General features: G+C 37.5%; 1 protein-coding gene and 1 long non-coding RNA gene across 3 annotated transcripts in view; one reads left to right on the top strand and one right to left on the bottom strand.

The window, feature by feature from the left end:
- MALRD1 (MAM and LDL receptor class A domain containing 1) overlaps nt 1-18,773 on the bottom strand; it is a 930,868-nt gene that overhangs the window by 132,983 nt on the left and 779,112 nt on the right. For both annotated transcript variants that reach the window (XM_050804020.1, XM_050804021.1), the window contains exon 34: nt 123-386. In XM_050804020.1, coding sequence (XP_050659977.1) covers nt 123-386 — 264 coding nt within the window. The remainder of the gene's footprint in view (nt 1-122; nt 387-18,773) is intronic.
- The window catches only part of LOC126962734 (uncharacterized), a 54,637-nt gene continuing 53,882 nt past the window's right edge, over nt 18,019-18,773 (top strand). Inside the window, exon 1 of the long non-coding RNA XR_007728794.1 lies at nt 18,019-18,095. This is a non-coding gene — a long non-coding RNA (uncharacterized LOC126962734). The remainder of the gene's footprint in view (nt 18,096-18,773) is intronic.

Raw genomic sequence — 18,773 nt, 5'->3', positions numbered from 1 at the left:
GTGTTATTAATGATACAATCACAGTAAGGCTCTAGAGAACTTCATTTTATCTGTGGAACCTTCTCTCTCATTCTAAAGCAGCATTCCTTCCCTGACACACTGAGTTAGTGAAAGTAACTCACAGCAGATGAGTTCATCTTCATTGAAGTGGCAGTCAGGCACTCCATCGCATAGCAGGAGGGAAGGGATGCACTCATCTGTAGAGCACGGGAACTCCATGTTACTACAGAGTGGAGGGGTGGGGCTGGGAGGACAATCCATTTCATCGGATCCATCTGTGCAGTCTTCATGTCCATCACATTTCCCTGAGAGAGGGACACATTGGAGTGTGTAGATACAAGAAAAGTGATCAGCTTCACAGGGTGATGGCTGCGCTGGGACAGGACCTAAAAAAGAGAGCAGGTCAAGTCATGTCGGCATTAGGGAATTTCCCTCCATCCAGTGTTGGGACATTACAGGTTGCATTTATTACTGTATAAAATGAATTTTGTTAATCGAAGTAAATTAATTTCCAATTAGGATTAATAGGAAGCCCACAAAACAGGCAAATGTGATTCAATAATATGACTTATCATAATGTCAGGAACATAAAAAATTATTTTAATTTCAATAATTTGGGGGGAACAGGTGGTTTTTGGTTACACTGATAAGTTCTTTAGTGGTGATTTCTGAAATTTTGGTGCACCTATCACCTGAGCAGTGTACACTGTACCCGATATATAGTCTTTTATCTCTCACCACATGCCGAATCTTTCTCCTTGAGTCCCCACAGTCCATTATATCATTATTATGCCTTTGCATCCTGATAGCTTAGCTCCCACTTATACATGAGAACATACAATATTTAGTTTTTCATTCCTGGTTTACTTCATTTAGAATAATGGCCTCCAGCTCCATCCTAGTTGCTGCAAAAGACATTATTTCATTCCTGTTTATGGCTGAGTAGTGTTCCATGATGTATATACACTGCATTTTCTTTATCAACTTGCTGATTGATGGGCATTTGGGTTGGTTCCATATCTTTGCAACTGTGAATTGTGCCGCTATAAACATGCATATGGATGTGTCTTTTTTCATATAATCACTTTTTTGGGGGGTAGATACCCAGTAGTGAGACTGCTGGATCAAATGGCAGTTCAACTTTTAGTTCTTTAAGGCATCTCCATACTATTTTCCATAGTGGTGCTACTAATGTACATTCCCACCAGCAGTGTAGAAGTGTTCCCTTTTCACCACATCCGCACCAATATCTATTGCTTTTTGACTTTTTAATTATGGCCATTCTTACAGGTACAATATTTTTTAAAAAGGCATCATTGACACGGAAACTGACACCTTCAAATTAAAAAAGACATTTTGATTTCTATGCCTTCAATTGGACTATTAAATCAGATTGTGCTCAAGAGTAAAGATACTTTCATGCAGTAAATTAGAAACTTTGGAAAGATGCACTCACAATTTTAGAATTTAACGGAATTGTTACAATATCAGAGTATCATTTATTTACTGTCTCTTAGTGGCCCCCACCCAGGGAATCTGGCTCTTGAGACCCTGGCCAGGTTTGAGCCACAGACGTAGAGATCTGCTATGGTTTTGTCACACTGCACTCCGTCCTTGAATCTTCACTACAGGTGAAAGGCCATGTGCTGCCATATCTAAAGCCAGATAAAATCATAGCGTAATCTAAGATGTTACACTAGGAATCCTGAAGGTAGCCTGCTTCAAATCCAACCAACTCATTTTACAAATGAAGACCCTGAAGCCCACAAATTTTAAATATCCAAAGACTCAATGCTAGTGTAATAAACTTTGGTTACATGAAACTTTTCTGCAGCAAATGTTTGAGTCCACATTAAGCCAAACTTAAAGCAGAGGCTGACTGCTAAGTGTTGACTATCTGATGTTTCTAAAGGTCAGAGAAGATATGTGAATATATAGGACTTCACTAATTGGTGATTAGTGGGATGCTTCTTACACTCTGTATTGTCCCTGTGCTAGTTAGTGAGGGACTCAACAATATATTAAGGGGAAACTATAGAGCCAGGTAACAATGGAGGCCAGTTCAGGAATGGTATATTTTGTTTTCTTGACATTTTAAACTATTTTTATTTATGGGTTGTATGAGAATAATTTGTATTATATGTAAAGATGATATAGTGAGTTCATTTAAAAAATGAGATTTGAAAGTCCCTCTCCCTCCTCACTAAACCAATAGTGAAGATATATCTAGAAGGAATTTAGACTCTGACCCTATGACTAAAGTTACGTATATGGGATACATGTGGCTGTGCTTAGGAAGCCTATGTTCGTAGAAATCAGTATATTTAAGTAGGAGATAGATAAATGTATGACTTGGAGACATCGCTATCATGTTTTAACCTAACTGCCTGAGATCACAGCAGCATATAAAATTGCAAAGTTCCAATGTACAAATTATAAATTCAAACTTTGAAAGTAAATTGGATTTAAATATTTATACTTTTATATATAGCTCTTCTAGTACCCGCCCATGGTCAAATAAATAGTTTCTCTGCAAACTTTTCATTAGATTAATCTCACACTTAAGAAGGACAGAAATTCTTTTTTTCTAAAGTATTTTATGTATGAAACTTTCATCTTTACGAGCTCACCAAAGGTCGAAAAGGTTTAACAAATTCTTTGCATGTAACAAGAATCTAGAACCAACTTTGGTAATATATCTATGACTTAGCTAAGTCTTAAAAAAATGAGGAAAGTAATGTCTCTATTTGAAAACAAACACAGACTTCTTATGTTTCCCAGTTCCTATTCAGAATGATGTGTGTGTGTGTGTGTGTGTGTGTGTGTGTGTGTGTGTGTGTGTTTCTCTATATTTTTTTTCTTACAGTGGATATGCAAAAATAAAAATTTCTCCTTTTGGAGGTAGCCATTGCATTAAATGTCAAATTTTTTTTTATTGAATGATACTCAGAACTCACTTGTTCTAGACCCTTCTTTTCAAAGACTCTGTTGGGCTTGTCCTGCCTATAGTGCATACTGGCTTGTTGCCCGGCTTCCTCCATCCACATCAAGGTGTCCATTCCCCCAGCTGCTGGGAGGTTGCCAGATGACAGCTCATGTTTGAGTCAGGCTCCAGGAATTGCCCTCCAGAGTTACACCACCTCCTGGGAACAGCTCCATTCATTGACCGGTGAGTTGGAGATAAGATGGTCTAGGCCCTATGCCTCAAGGTAAGACATCTACAAAGAGCCAGTGCAGCTCCAGAGCTCCCCATGGTATCAGTGGAGGCTCTCACTGCACTTGCATCACAGCTAAACCCCACCTGCCACCAGGCAGATGCCCAGTTCTGTTTCCTCCCCTCCTTTGCAGGGATGTTCCTGAGACAATTTCTAAGAAATCTCTGTTTTAGAGTGTGCCTTAAAGTCAGCTTCCCAGAGAACCTCACTTGTAACACTCTCCAAACATAAAAATGAATCTAGTTTAAATTAAATCTGCTCTGAATTGCTCCTCAAATTTTCTAAAGAAATATTTCTGATGTAGGGAGAACATGACTTTGCTTCCTATGGAGGGTCTAGGTAGTCTCTTAGCCAAGAGCAGTCCTTCATTCACTCCATATTTATTTTGTCTCTTGTTTTAACCTAATGAAAACTCTGTATTCTACTATAAATCCATACTTTTTGATATAAGTGGTTTCCTTTAGGTAATCAAATAAACTAATTCTCCTGGAAGATGTACTATGTTTATCTTTTGACTTGGATGCACTCTGCCATATACATGCTTTAAGAAGTGTGGCTAGATGGTCATGGTGGCTCATGCCTGTAATCCCAACAGTTTGGAGGCTGAGGCAGGCAGATCATCTGAGGTCAGGAGTTCGAGATCAGCCTGGCCAACGTGGTGAAACCCCGTCTCTTCTAAAAATACAAAAATTAGCCTGGCGTGGTGGCACACGCCTGTAATCCAGCAACTCAGGAGGCTCAGGCAATCGATTCGCTTGAAACCGGGAGGCAAAGGTTGCAGTGAGCTCAGATAGTGCAACTGCACTCCTGCCTGGACAACAAGAGCAAAACTTTGTTGAAAGAAAGAAAAAAAGAAAGAGAAAGAGAGAGAAAGGGAGAAAGGGAGAAAAGAAAAGAAAAGAAAAGAAAAGAAAAGAAAAAAGAAAAGAAAAGAAAAGAAAGAAAAGAAAAAAGAAAGAAAAAAGAAAGAAAGAAAGAAAGAAAGAAAGAAAGAAAAAGAAAGAAAGAAAGAAAGAAAGAAAGAAAGAAAGAAAGAAAGAAAGAAAGAAAAAGGAAGGAAGAAAAGGAAGGAAGGAAGGAAGGAAGGGAGGAAGGAAGGGGGGGGAGGGAGGGACGGAGGGAGGGAGGGAGGGACGGAGGGAGGGAGGGAGGGAGGGAGGAAGGAAGGAAGGAAGGAAGGAAGGAAGGAAGGAAGGAAGGAAGGAAGGAAGGAAGGAGGGAGGCCGGGAAAGAGGGAGGGAGGCAGGGAGGGAGGGAGGAAGGGAGGGAGGAATTAACCATAAAGTGTATCTCATGTTGCAGTTTGCAGTTGATTTATTCTTTATATTTTGGAGCTGATAATAATATACAATTCCTTTAACTCTGTAAAATAAGAACAACATTCGTTGTTCTCTTTTTAATACTCTGAAAAACCTCAGCACTACCTTAAATGCATGTTACTAGTGAAAGAAGCCAATCTGAAAAGGCTACACGCTGTCTGATTTCGAAGATATGACATTCTAGAAAAGGCAAAATTATGGAGACAGGAAAAAGATCTGCCAGGAATTATGGGGTGGGAGATAGAGCAAGGAGGAATGAAAAAGTAGAGCACAGGAGATTTTCAGGGCCGTGAAACTAACTATATGTATTGTATTATAATGCTGGATACATATCATTGTATGTTTGTCAAAATCCGTAGAACTTTCAACACAAAGAGTGAAACTTAATGTATACTATGGACTTGGGGTGACCACAATGTGCCAAAGTAGGTTCATCTCATTGACTGTAACAAATGTACCACTCTGGTGCAGCATGTTAATAGCGGGGAAGACGATGAGGGTGGGGGCAGGGAGTATATGTGAAATTTTCTTCTCAATTCTGCTGTGAACCTAAAACTGCTGTAGAATATAAAGTATACATATACACACACAGAGAGACATACATACACTGTATATATACATTAGCTTTGATATATAAAAATAGCAATATTGGTGGTGAGATATCTATCTATAGATCTGTCTTATGAAAATTTGAGGAGCAATTCAGAGGAGATTTAATTTAAACTAGATTCATTTAGAGTGTTATAAGTCAGGTTCCCTGGGAAGCTGACTTTAAGGTACACTCCAAATCAGAGATTTCATAGAAGTTCTCTCAGGAACATCCCTGCAAAGGCATAAGACAGATCTATAGATAGATATCTCACTATATATATATATATATAATGAATATATACACATATAAAATATATACATATATAAAATATGTCTATATATATTATATATATCACCACCAATATTCCTTAGAACCTACATTGTAACCAACACCTAATATTTGGTGATTCTCTTAAAATTTCTATGTTCTAATTTCTCCAAATTTATTTGAGAATGTAGCAATCCAGCAAGTAAATGCATAACACTTTGATAAATGTACTGTGCCTTGATCAAGCACATTGATCCATTTCTTACTATGCCCAGTGAGCTGCTTGGTCAGGTTGCTAAAAACCAATGGCATTGAGGTGCAAGGCTGGTGACTGTGCAAGGTAAATGCTTTCAGGTCGGTCCCAACAGTAGTTAGCCTCCTTGGAAATTCATGTTGTCGTTCATTACGTGAGACAGTTACTGTGCGGAAGAGCCTAACATGCTCAGTGCAAAAATAAAACTTAGATCAGGAAAGCAAATGAAAATAGTACATTCTGTGTTGATAGTGTCGTTTGCGTATTCCCCAAAGAGTACCATCAGAAAGGATGAAGGGATGTACAAAAGAAATGTAGAGGGGCACTCAGAAATGTTGGTGACTGTGATGGAGGGAAAGAGATGAGAAAATGAAGACATTCCAAAAAAATGCTGATTCATCTTGACAAGATGACTCATTATATATCTTAAGGGTGTTTGTTTGTTTGTTTTTGTTAAGTCAACAGTTTTCAAGCTACATCTGATTAGGGGTATTATACAGACCTAATGCTGGGGTGAGAAGAACAAAGAGATTCATATGAAAGCTTAGTTTATATGCTTTAGGGAGTGTTTCTCAAAAGGAGGATCCCAAGTTTCAAGTGTGTTGGAATCAGCAATAAAGTGTATCTCATGCCATTGTTTGCAACTGATTTATTCTTTGTATATTGGAGCTGATTCAAGGCTGTTCCAGCAATAAAGTTACTCTCACTCACTTGAACGCCACCAAATATGCTTCCTTCAGTAAGGAATAAGGGTGTGCATTCACAGCTATATATACAGCTACACACATTTAGACATACTTTATTTATATATACTAATATTGGTACACATAAATACCAACATTGGTATTGAGCTATCTTCTATCTATCTGTCTGTCTATCTATCTATCTTGTACCAATATCCCTTACAACATATATTTCAGTCTGTACATCATATTTGATACTTTTCTCTTAAAATTTTAATTTTTTAATTTCTCTAAATCCCTTTTAATATGCAGTAATCCAATGCCTAAAATGTACAATAAAATGTTTACCCTGAAATTGTACATTATACAATATATACAATTTCACTCTCTTGTCTTTACATTGCGCAACTAATGTGACAAGCACATAAACATCAGCTAGCATGGGTTTCAGCAGAAAACAGGTTAAGAAACGTTGCTTTGGGCCAGGCGCAGTGGCTCACGCCTATAATCCCAGCACTTTGGGTGGCTGAGGTAGGTGGATGACTTGAGGTCAGCAGTTCCAGATCAGCCTGGCCAACGTGGTGAAACCCTATCTCTACTAAAAATACAAAAATTAGCCAGGCATGGTGCCGTGCACCTGTAATCCCAGCTACTCAGGAGGCTGAGGTGAGAGAATCACTGGAACCCAAGAGGTGGAGACTGCAGTGAGCAGAGATCGCGCCATTGCACTCCAGCCTGGGTGACAGAGCGAGACTCCATCTCTAAATAAATGAATAAATAAGAAATATTGCTTTAGAATTTAGGGAATTAGTGTACAAATTAGTTTTGAGAAAAAGGATTCTGAAGCAACAGAAAATCCCACAATCAAAGCTATACTTGGGCTTTGTCAGGAAATTGTAATTATATTACTATTATAGCATCTTCACCAGGCCTTTACTCATGTTTTGCTCAAAATTGTGACTCAAATAGAGCTTGGACACTCCAAATCATATTGGACAAGTTTTAACCTCTCTTTGAGAATACACTGACATCCTAGTGCCCAACAGAGTAAATGGCATGAGGTATGTGTTCAATCAACATTTCTTACATTGATGAATAATACATCAATGGTTTAAATAGGAATTATACTTTTCTTGATAATTAATATGAAGTTAGATAATCAAAATGGATGAACTGAAGAATTCTTTCATTGACTTCATTGACTCTTTCCATGGACTAGTTCATAAGTAGTAAAAGGATAGATTAACAATACAGAAACTGGAAAGCTCTTTAAAAAACAAACTTTCTAATATATTTGAATATAAACTTATATTTAAGTAAAGAATTCTGTCATTTATTTCATATGCATCCTACAGGTCTTTACCAATTGCTTCAGAAGTTTTATGTGATTTTACATAAAGGACTTTTGCAAATGATGTTGTATATGCATGCATATATATATATATGTATATATGTGTGTGTATATATATATATGAATAAACCTGCCATTTTTGTTTCCTATAGATCTTATAAGAGAGCAAAAGAAAATATTTAAGAAAAGAAAAACACCTAGGATAAGGGATTTAGGAACTGGCATTTAGGAACTTCGACATTCGTAGTAACCAAGACATGTCTCTGATTACCATCACTTCACTTTGTGCTATGCAGACAGTTCCAATCCCTGACATTGTGGGTGTTTCTTTGTCCTCCCACAAGACGTTAAGTTTCATTGTTCATTTAATGTTTGCATAGCAGTAGAAACATATTTCTTATAGCAATAAAAATTATTTCACACTGATAATTTGCAGTGAAAGTCAATGAAATGTTCTCACGAATTTCATACAAGTTCCATAAAAGCTTAAAGTGCCCAAGGATAATCTGATGGATTTTTATCTTTATGATTAATATGTTTAGAGAAAAGGAAAATTGTCTGTCTTGAAAGAAAAATGATATGCACGTAGAACTTCAGTTTTAAAGGGCAGAAATTATGTTGTTGCCAAATATTGTCATACTCAGTGATAGACAGTAAAAATGCTCATTGTAAAATATAATACACCTGTTACAAATGGGTAATTGTCTCTGGGAGGCATTTTATTAACAGCATTCAAAAAGATTACAAAAAAAATCTATGAGGGGAAACTTATAATTTAGTAGCTGCAATTATAAGTACTCTTGTTTTCACGTTATTGTGAATTATAACTGTGGTTATGTATCCATAAGAGCCCCTCATAAAGTATACAAATATTAATTTCTTCTTTAGTTTAAAAAATCATCCTCTGTAATGGGGACAGAGAAAAGAATAATTTGATCTTATTTCATTTCCATATATTTAACAACTTAAATATTCCTAGAAAGATGGAACATGACCTCTATTTGTCTAAAGACTCAGAAAGTCCTGGCATGTGAGGAAAAGTACACAGAGTGCATGTAGTAAAAGAAATCAAGAAGGCTCGTTTGGCCATGACCAAAAAGTCAAAAGCCAGACAGAGAGACAAGAGTGAAGAAAATGGAGAACTTTCCAGAACTTATGTCCAATGTGGAAGCTAACAAGTATCTGAGAAGAGATGCCAACTACAAAGTGATAATTATTTTCAAAGTGAATAACTGCAGCTAGTTAAGGCCAAAGCTAAATAAAATCAACATAGGAGGGAGCTGGAAAAAATTCAAACTTAACACAAACATAAATGCATATATGTATGTATATGTTATTTGTACAAATATGTGTGCATGCATCCAGAGGCAGGTTACCTGAAAGCAGGAAGCTACTCACTAATAACAGAAGAGTTTTGGAGAAGATAGCCAGGCAGTGGATGATGGGCAACGTCATTCAGAGGAAAGATGAGATGGAGGTGGAGAAGTGAAAACCCTATTATCAGAGTCCTTCCTTTCCCCCAGCACATAAAGAGGCTGCAGACTTGAAAGAAAATAGGATCTGAAGAAACAGAATGTCTTAAGAGGCCCCAAAAGAGTTATCGCTTTTACCCAACATCAATATTTGCCGGGATTTTAAATAATTCCTCCATATCCATAAATAGTGATACCACTGCAAATGACTGAAATTGCATACATGATGAATTTACTGCCTTCATATAACCCCCAATAATCTAAAACGTATGTAAAAGTGATAAAATATATTAAAAATATAAAAAGGAAGGGTGGTTGCTGGCCATTTTTTTTCCTGCCATGAGCCCTGGAACCCAGAGGGACCCCTGTGCATTACAGATTCATGTTTAATCATTTCCAGATGGTGCAATAGTTCCCAGTCTGACATATCTGTGTTAGCGTGGCCGCAATTATATGCAATGTTGGACGAGGTTGTGTACTTGGCCTAATTTAATGCTGTTGCTCACTGATAGCTCTAGTCCATATTTACTGCACGTTTATTTAATAGCTAAAGCATTCCTCAAATCCTCAACTCTTGACTTCTAACTTTAGGCCCAGTATTATTAAATACTTTCCTTTTTTAATTCAACATTTACATTTCTTCCAGCACACATTTCCCAAAGGAAGAACTCTGCTCAAAAATGGTTCTCCAACGCCTTACAGGGTTAAGTCCACCATTTTTAGTTGGTATTCAACACACTGACATCTGATTCAGACTCACCTATGCTCACGTTCTTCTCCAGAAAACCCTAAAATTACAGAGGAAATAACGAATATTTCAGACTATAGGACATGCATTATATTCTTGGCTAGCTGGTGTAGGCTGAGAAAGAGAAAGTCATCATCGGTCCTATGAGTGGAAAGCTGTTATTTACAGAAATTATGAGCAGGTGCTTTGGCACCAATCAATAATCAGATCTTTCTCTTAGTATAAAAGGCTGAGAATGGAGAGTGAGAAGCCATCTCTCATCACACACCATAAATATATACAATAAAATACTTCTAGGAGTTTTAGACAATCTATCGGTGAAGGAAGAATGTTAAATTTCATATGCACTTTGGGAACATCTGTTTTACCTGTCTTAGAAAGGTCAAATGGGAGACAAATCATTTGGTGAGATGGGCATTAGAGAAGACCACTCAAGAGTCAGGTATTATTCTACAGTTGTCTGTTATTCTACAGTTGTCTCTAATAGATACCTTCCAGGTGCAATATCTCAACCACTCTATGATGCAACCAAATAGAACAAGTGGCTGTGATACCATACCTTCCAGTTAACAGTGATCGGCACTAAAGACAAAGACAAATATAGCTATATTTAACTGAAGAGTAACTTTTGAGGAATATGAATGAGCCCCTTAACCTAACATTTAAAGCACTACATATGACTACATCATTATTTTATAAAACACAGAGGTTGAGACTAATTTCTGCCTTCCTAATAGAAACAACTAAATGTTATTAGATTAAATTCTGTTGGGTTATCTTGTCCCATTATATAACACGCGTTCCCTGAGATTGTTGGTCAGAACAGGCTGACTCAAGTATGAAGATGTAAGCTAAAAGATGTATATGGAAACCCACCGGGTACACATCTCACCAGCATGCATAACATGAGTTACAACACCATCAGAAGAAGAAGGAAGGACAAAACACAAGATTTAGATATTTTGGTTCTTGGACTGGTCTTTAAATCGGTCAATCGTGTATTCTGTGAAAACAAAACAAAACAAAACAAAACACCCAGACATGAGCTTGTCACCTCTTTTTTGTTTTCTTTTTCTGTCCCCCCAGCTGGAGTGCAGTGACATGATCTCAGCTCACTGTAATCTCCATCTCTCGGGTTCAAGCGATTCTTCTGCCTCAGCTTCCCAAGTAGCTGAGATTACAGGCATGTGCCTCCACATTAAGTTAATTTTTATATTTTTAATAGAGACAGGGCTTCACCATGTCAGCCAGGGTGGGCTCGAACACCTGACCTCAGGTGTTCCACCTGCCTCAGGCTTCCTAAGTGCTGGGATGACAGGCATGAGCCACTGCACCCGGAACTGGGTTATTTCTCTAATCCCATGTTTTCTATTTTGAGCAAATTTACAATGGTGAAAAATGAAGACTCATATGTGTATGCACAATCACTCTTTGTTGAACCATCAATCCCACCCAGGCCCCCATTTTCAGCTATTTCTACAAATAGCAACTGGTTCTTTCTGGGTAAAATAGTCTTACACATCAATAAGATGCTATTGCAAAAAAAATAAAAATAAAAATAAAAAAAGGCCATTCTGGGAAAGTCTCTTCTTTTTCTATCTGAAAAAAAAATTTTTTTTCTTAAAACTTAGACTATTAAGTAAAACAACATTGCATTCTCCTATTTCTTAGACAACAAATTAACTTTTTTTAAATAAAGTCTGGATGTTTTCCAGCAAACAACATATGTGTTCCAAGGAAACAGAAAAATCCTAATAAAAGTAGACTCTCTTAGCCCAAGAGAACAAAACAGGGCCAGATTGACCCTGGCTGTGAAAAGCCCACAGAATCTCTCTGACATGCTTGGCCTGGTAAAACATTTGGATGCTGAGCTTTTCTGAGTGAAAATAAGAGTCAGCAAAGGTTATAATTTCCAAAAGTGACCAGGAATTTAGGAATTGATGATTGTTTCCATATGGTTGTGAAATGACTAAGTTACCATGCTATGTTTTATTTTATATATATGTTATGCTGCATATATATTAATGCATATGTATTTATGTGACCAATGTCATCGTTCACATAAAAGCCTTCATCTTTAAGACAGGGTGTTGGGACAGTGGTTTGTGTTTCATCTTTGAGTTCTGGATGAGACACTTGTGAAATTCAAGCTAATGGAATATGATTCACACTGAGAGTGATTTTTCCATGGTTGTCATTTAGAGTTCTTCCCCCTAATTCAACAAAATTCCTTCCAGCCTGATGAGCAGCAGGCAACCAAGTAAGAACCACCTCCTAGTATAACAGGCAGACTCCTCTAAAAGCTGTCAAGCAGGGAATCCAGGTTTTGCTCCCTTAAGCCTGCCTGGTATTAGCATTTAATGCCATTTTCTGGCTCTAGTGTTTTTGCCTTCAAATCTAATATCCCTTCCAGGAGCAAAAAGGAATTAACCCATCTTCTAACAAACAGTAAGGACTTCATGACCCACAATAATAGATTTAAAATCTAATAATATTCTATAATCCAATAAGTGAATCAGGATTGCCTGGTAATCATTTCCTTTCGGCTTTTATACATTTATCACTATTCATTTTAAAACAAGGCCTATGAATCACTAACTGAACCAAAATCATAAAAATGACACTCATATTAAAACAAAGTTTTAAATAATTCATCTACAATTGCTATATTATATACAATAGATACCTACTCTATGTTATATACCGACTTGAAATTTATTTTACATTTTCTCAATCCATTTTGAAGTTAACGATCACTCATTCTTGCTAAATCAAACTCACATACCAGGTCCTACTGTGGGGATGGGGTAGTGGGGAGGGATAGCATTAGGAGATATACCTAATGTAAATGACAAGTTAATGGGTGCAGCACACCAACATGGCACATGTATATATATGTAACAAACTTGCATGTTGTGTACATGTACCCTAGAACTTTAAGTATAATAAAAAATAAATAAATAAATAAAAGAGAAAAAAAAATCTAAAGATGAGGAGAAAGTTATCCATAACCCTATCACCATATATCTATAAAAAAAAAAGACAATGTGGATTTTTCAATGTGGAGAAACTAAAAATGACGGAGAACAAGCTACAGATATCAACAGTATCTTGTAAGATATACTATAGAAGAACTGCAAAGTTAAAGCTAAGACAATCTCAGAGCATGGGTTCCTGTGGGGAGGATTAAGGATAAGTTCATGAAGAAAGCAGCTTTTGTTCTGCCCCGAAATTGGAGGAGGATTTACACAAGAGGAGATAAAGGGTTGTGCTTTCTCAGCCAGAGAAGTGGTAGGACTAAAATCATGGAGATGAGGGGATATGGGTAATGACTTGAGAAAGACAAAGGATCCTGTTTAAAGGGATCATTTTATAGACAGAGACAGATAAGTCAGTAGGTGTACTAAAGAATAAGAAACTTATTTAGTAGGCAATTAACCACTAAGCATTCTTCTCCTCTTTACAAATTGCATGAATTTATGTATTTTGATTAATTTCCCTTCTATTTGTGTTCTATTATACAACATGAAAGTATACATAGAGGGTTTATTGTTGCTGGTTAATGTTATAATTTGGCACAAATGTTGCAGAATTTTCAAGCTTAACTCTGATAAAATGAGAATAAGAATGGCTATCATCCAGAGAGGCATGTTGTGCAAATTAAAGATGATAGAGTAACTTAATGTGACTTTGAAGTGTGGAAGTATGACTTGGGATTGGAAATGGTATGCTCCAACCAGCACTTTCAATTTTGGAGGAATGACATAGGGAGTATTTAAGATTATTCATAGTGATGGCAGAGGGGTACAATTCTTCAAGCAATTACTTGAAGGCAGTGGCATTAGCCAATCTTACCCTCAAACGTTGTCTCACTTACTTCCTGCTCATGTCCCTGGTTTGGATTTTTAACCTTACTTCTGAATTTTGGAGCAATCCAATATCCTTTCAGTAAACTCACTTTCTGCTTAAGTTAGCCCAAGCACAATTCTGTTGCTTGCAATAACATATTATTTTCTCTATTGTGGTAAGATAGGGGAGTGGTCTACCTTTCTGGAACTGACAACATAATTGGTACTAGAGGACTAATTTGGGAGTTGTATATGTGTGAATAAATTAGATACATCAGTTATGTGGTCGTTACAGAGAGTCTGATGAATAATCAGAAGGTCTCAAATGAGAACTTGGGCAGTAAAAAGAAACTGGGAGAAGAAAAGATGGCAACATTTATAGAACTTACTGACTGAGCTGTATTGAGAGTAAGGATATGGAGCAGTGGATAGTAACTGGTTTCAAAGTGGATATTTACAAAGGTATGCACAGGCACTGAAGACACTAATGGCATTTCCTTATCATTCATAACCAAGAGACTTCTGAGGCCTTCTTTATCAACTGAAACAAAAGGTACAAATATCCTTATTATGAAAACATTATTGCTCATTGGCAATAATATCTATTAATAATGCTGAGTAAATGTGCTACTTTATTTATTTATTTATTTATTTATTTTTATTTTTTTGCCATGAACCATGGCCTTTGCTTTCATTCCCAGTGTCTAGCTGGGAGGGAAGTGGCGCTGTTGAATCTGGGGCTCACTCCTCTGACACTACTAGCATCCTGTAGCATGCTGCTTGTACTGGTTCACCAGATGATGCTAAGTATCTATTCCTAATATCACCTTCAGGAATGTCACATGAGCAGCCTGAAATCAACCATGCTGGGAGTATTTACACCAAATAGGCAAATGCTACAAACTGGGGCTTTGGTTAGCCCTGCTGGGTCTTGCTTATACCAATAGTTGCCCTCTGTATATGTGGGTTTTGCATCCCACGAATATTGCATTTTCCATCTGCATTTGGTTGAAAAAAACTCCACAAATAAGTGAACCTGGGCAATTCGAATCCATGTAGTTCAAGGGCAAACTGTACTTTAAACTTTCAGGTATGCATCATTATAACAGTATTTTCTTAGATTGTAAACTCCTCGGGAGCTGTAGACATTGCTACATTCCTACCTGTCTTTCCAATCCAACTTGAGGGCAGCACATTGATTGTCAACTAGCATTGACTGTATGAATGGCAAACTTAAATTCAAAGACACATCCAGTAGTGAGAAGTCTTCTGCATCTAACTGCAACGACATTTCTACTTTTACCTCGCTCCTCTAACTCCCAGATCTCCTTTAATTCCCTCCTCATTCTCTCTGAATTCTCTACTCTCCCATGTCATGCTCTGTGCCTTCTTTCTGTTTCACTAATCCTCTCCTCCAAATCTAGTCTCATATAATCACAAAATGGCAGAGTTGGATGGGATTTAAGCAATCATCTATTTCATTTCCCCGATGACATAACATGGTATAGAGAATTTAAATGATTTGTCCAAAATTGTACAAGTATCTAGTGGTTCAACCATGGTTTAGACCAAGCTCTCCATAATTTTATTCCAGCAGTCTTCTTTCCACCACTCAATACAACCACACAGAGCCTGCTGGACTATTCACAAAATTCATTCTCTCTCTCTCTCTGTCTCTTGTTCTTGATCTCTCTTTTCCCCAAACACAAAATTGAGACAACTTTGCAGGCTGAGGTCATTGGTGAGTATGAAGAGAGAGGTGCCACATAAATTCAACTAATGGTGACTTTTACTTAATTATCTCTTCATTCAACATATTTCTCTAGTCATACAACATACTCATTGAGTGCTTACTACATAACAGGAACTCATCCAGGCATATAGAATACACCATTGAACACAACTGACAAAGATCTCTGCCTTTAAATAATTTGTGCTTAAGAGATTACACCTGAAAATTCTAACTTGGACTTGCTAGTCCAGCCTAGAGATACGAAAGAAGAATGGGAGTCTCTATTCATTAATGAAGTGAGAGCTATTATTTTTTCAGCAGTGAAACAGAATTTGAACTACTCCCCTTAACTTTATTATGAATTTTATTCTTTATTTTGTTTGGCACCTTGCTATTTGCCATTAACTAATATTTATCAAGTCAAGACAAAAAGGATGCCCTATGATGACATTTCTTTTCTTTAGAATCTCCATTCACTCTCTGAAGGTCTATTTTCTTTCAATTCAGTAACAACAAAACCTAGTCACTGGGGGAAGGGGAGAAAGTGCCCATAATGTTAATCTCCCAAACTGGAGTTTTCTCAGCGTTTGACCATATCATAGCACCTCTTGTTATTTACTGCCTTTATCTAAGGGAGTTTCAGATGCAGCATGTTTCAATGGGGAATATTAAGTGATATATTAGGTCACTTAAGAATGATTCGTAGGTTTTTCAAAATGATTCCTCATTTGCGTGAAGTGATTAATGCAACTCTTAGGAAAGGCATATTACTAAATCCTGACAATAATCATTTCATGGATGAGAAAAATCAGGTCCATTGAGTAGTAAGTTAGCATAATGAAGATTTTTTTTCTTTTTGTGGGGGAACGGGGTGGCTGAGCACGGGAGAAGTTTAATGATTATTCTGGGAAGAGAAAGAAAATGAGGCAGGGGGCGAATCTCTGCTTTTCCTGCCTAAAGTTGGATAAAATGTGCTTTGTTTCTCATTTCTCTGCTCCACTGGGCTTCCATGAGACCACTTCCTAGCTGTCTCTTCTGCCCAGGGCTGCTGCCGCCACCTGGTTCAGAGGAAGGGGCACCAGGGACTGGCTGAGCTGGGCAGGTGCCCTGATCCACCATGCTTGCCATGCAGAGCCATGCCAGCCTTGAGTCCCTCCTAGGAGAGGGCCATGGTGATGCGAGGCCAAGCCTTAATGGCTTCCAGGTCCAGGGAGGGTTTCCAACCACCTTGACCTGGGGCAGGATCCAGAAGGAAAATGTCCCATGGTCAAGGTTGTCTGCCCGCTGTACAGAATCTAGAGCTCATGGCTCAGTGGGGTCCCATCCCAGATAGCAAACAAGAGAGACAGAAAGCAAACAGGAAGCAGTGCATAATGAAGATTTGCCCCCAGTTCTTGACTATAAAGTAGGCTTCAATGCTCCCAGTTGTATTAGTTTCCTAGTCACAGTAACAAAGTAACACAAGGTAGATGGCTGAAAACACTAGACATTGATGCTTCCATAGTTGTGGAGACCAGAAGTCTGAATTCAAGGTGTTGCTAGGGCCCTGCTCTCTCTGCAGACTCTGGGGAGAAGCTGCTCCACTCCTTTCTCTTAGTATCTTTTTGGCTGACCATGCTGGACATTCCCTGGCTTGTAAATGAGTTACTCCAATCTCTGCCTCCTTCATCACATGGTATTCTCTGTGTGTTTTCTCCTCTTCTTCTAAGGACATTGGTCATATTGGATTAGGGTCTATCCTACTCCAAAATGCCCCTAATTCACTTCTTAATTACATCCACAAAGGCCATATTTCTAAATGAGGTCATATTCTGAGGTCTTGCAAAGAACATGGATTTTTGAGAAGATACTATTCTACCCAGTGTACCAGCCAACTTCTATATGGAAATAATCCACTTCCTAGCTATGGCGCAATCTCCATAGGGTTGTGTCTGTTGGTATTTGCCACCTTATTAAACTCCTGACAAAACGGCGCAGATATGCACAGTATTTTCAAGCCATTGTTATTTCAAATATTTTTACAACCTCACATTTAGTTTTAAAAGTATCCATATCCTAACAGTGCTGTAAAATGTTTCTTCATCACAGAGACAGATGAGATCCTCCTTGTTTCAAATGATAGAAGTAAAACAGAAAACACATTTCTCTCTTGGAAACTCACATGGCTTAAGGAAAACAGATGCAATAAAAATAAACACACTCTTCTGCTGACTCAGAATTTCTGGAGATTTCCTATTTCGTCAAGTTTGTCTCGTTTACAAAATGTTGCCCTGGGAAACGTAAAGGAATTAAGGCAGGACAAAGAAGTAATAATGCGGAAGGTAAAGGTTGGTGGGGGATAGGACTGCTGTTTTTAGTGGAATCTTCTACATGGAAAGAAAACTGCAGGTAACTTGGGGTGACAAATGTTGTTCTATATTCCTTCCGATTATGGGAGTTTGTGGGGGTGATAAAAACAACAACAAAACACCTAATATGAGGTTGAAATGAAGTTGAGAGTTTGCTGTTTTCAATCGTAGGATGTTAATCTGGACCTGAGCAGAAAGCTGGCATGTTCAACATACAAATCTGGATGTCTTGTTATAAGATCCGAAGAAAGTTATCTGTTAATTCAGGTGCCTTGGTTCATTTGTGTCTTGTCTGTGTTTACTAAGGAAAGACAAACAAAGCTAGTAGTTTTAATGGTATAGACTTTTTCACATTTCCTAAGGGCTGAAGTATGAACACATAAATGGATACTGAAAAAAAATATTTAATTTCTGTTTCTTGCTTTATTCAGTAAACATTCATTGTGGTAGGTCTTGTACTATAAGAATTCTTGCATTTTTTAACAACTATATTTCACTGGTAAACTGCATCCTATTCTGGAGATTTTTAGCCTATAAAATAGAAACTTTAAAGAGGAATGTCTCAATTTGACCTATTTTAAATGTTATGTGAAAAAGAATGCTTCCTTTATCCAGCATTTCTGGGAAATGAAGTTTGCCTTGCTAAGTACTAACACTTAAAAGATAATTTTTGCCAAATGTCTCTGAGGCATATATATAATTGCTATTTTTGTTTCCTTCTTGAACATCTAAAACTTCTGTCTAACTTTGTTGGCTGTTATTTGGAAAGTTAAGGCAACTGGAAGAAAAACCGCTAAGGCAAAACTAATTCTAGATTAGTCATTCTTACACAGGATAAACTAATTCTAGATTAGTCATTCTTACACAGGATAAAGATTTGCTCCTGAACAGTGAAACATCAGATGCCTGAACTACTAGCAGAACAGCTCACCCGTAACGTTTATT

This window comes from Macaca thibetana, chromosome 9 (genome assembly GCF_024542745.1).
Source record: "Macaca thibetana thibetana isolate TM-01 chromosome 9, ASM2454274v1, whole genome shotgun sequence".
Taxonomy (NCBI): domain Eukaryota; kingdom Metazoa; phylum Chordata; class Mammalia; order Primates; family Cercopithecidae; genus Macaca; species Macaca thibetana.
The sequence above is the reverse complement of the archived record's forward strand: the minus strand, read 5'-3'. Positions and strand labels throughout refer to the sequence as shown.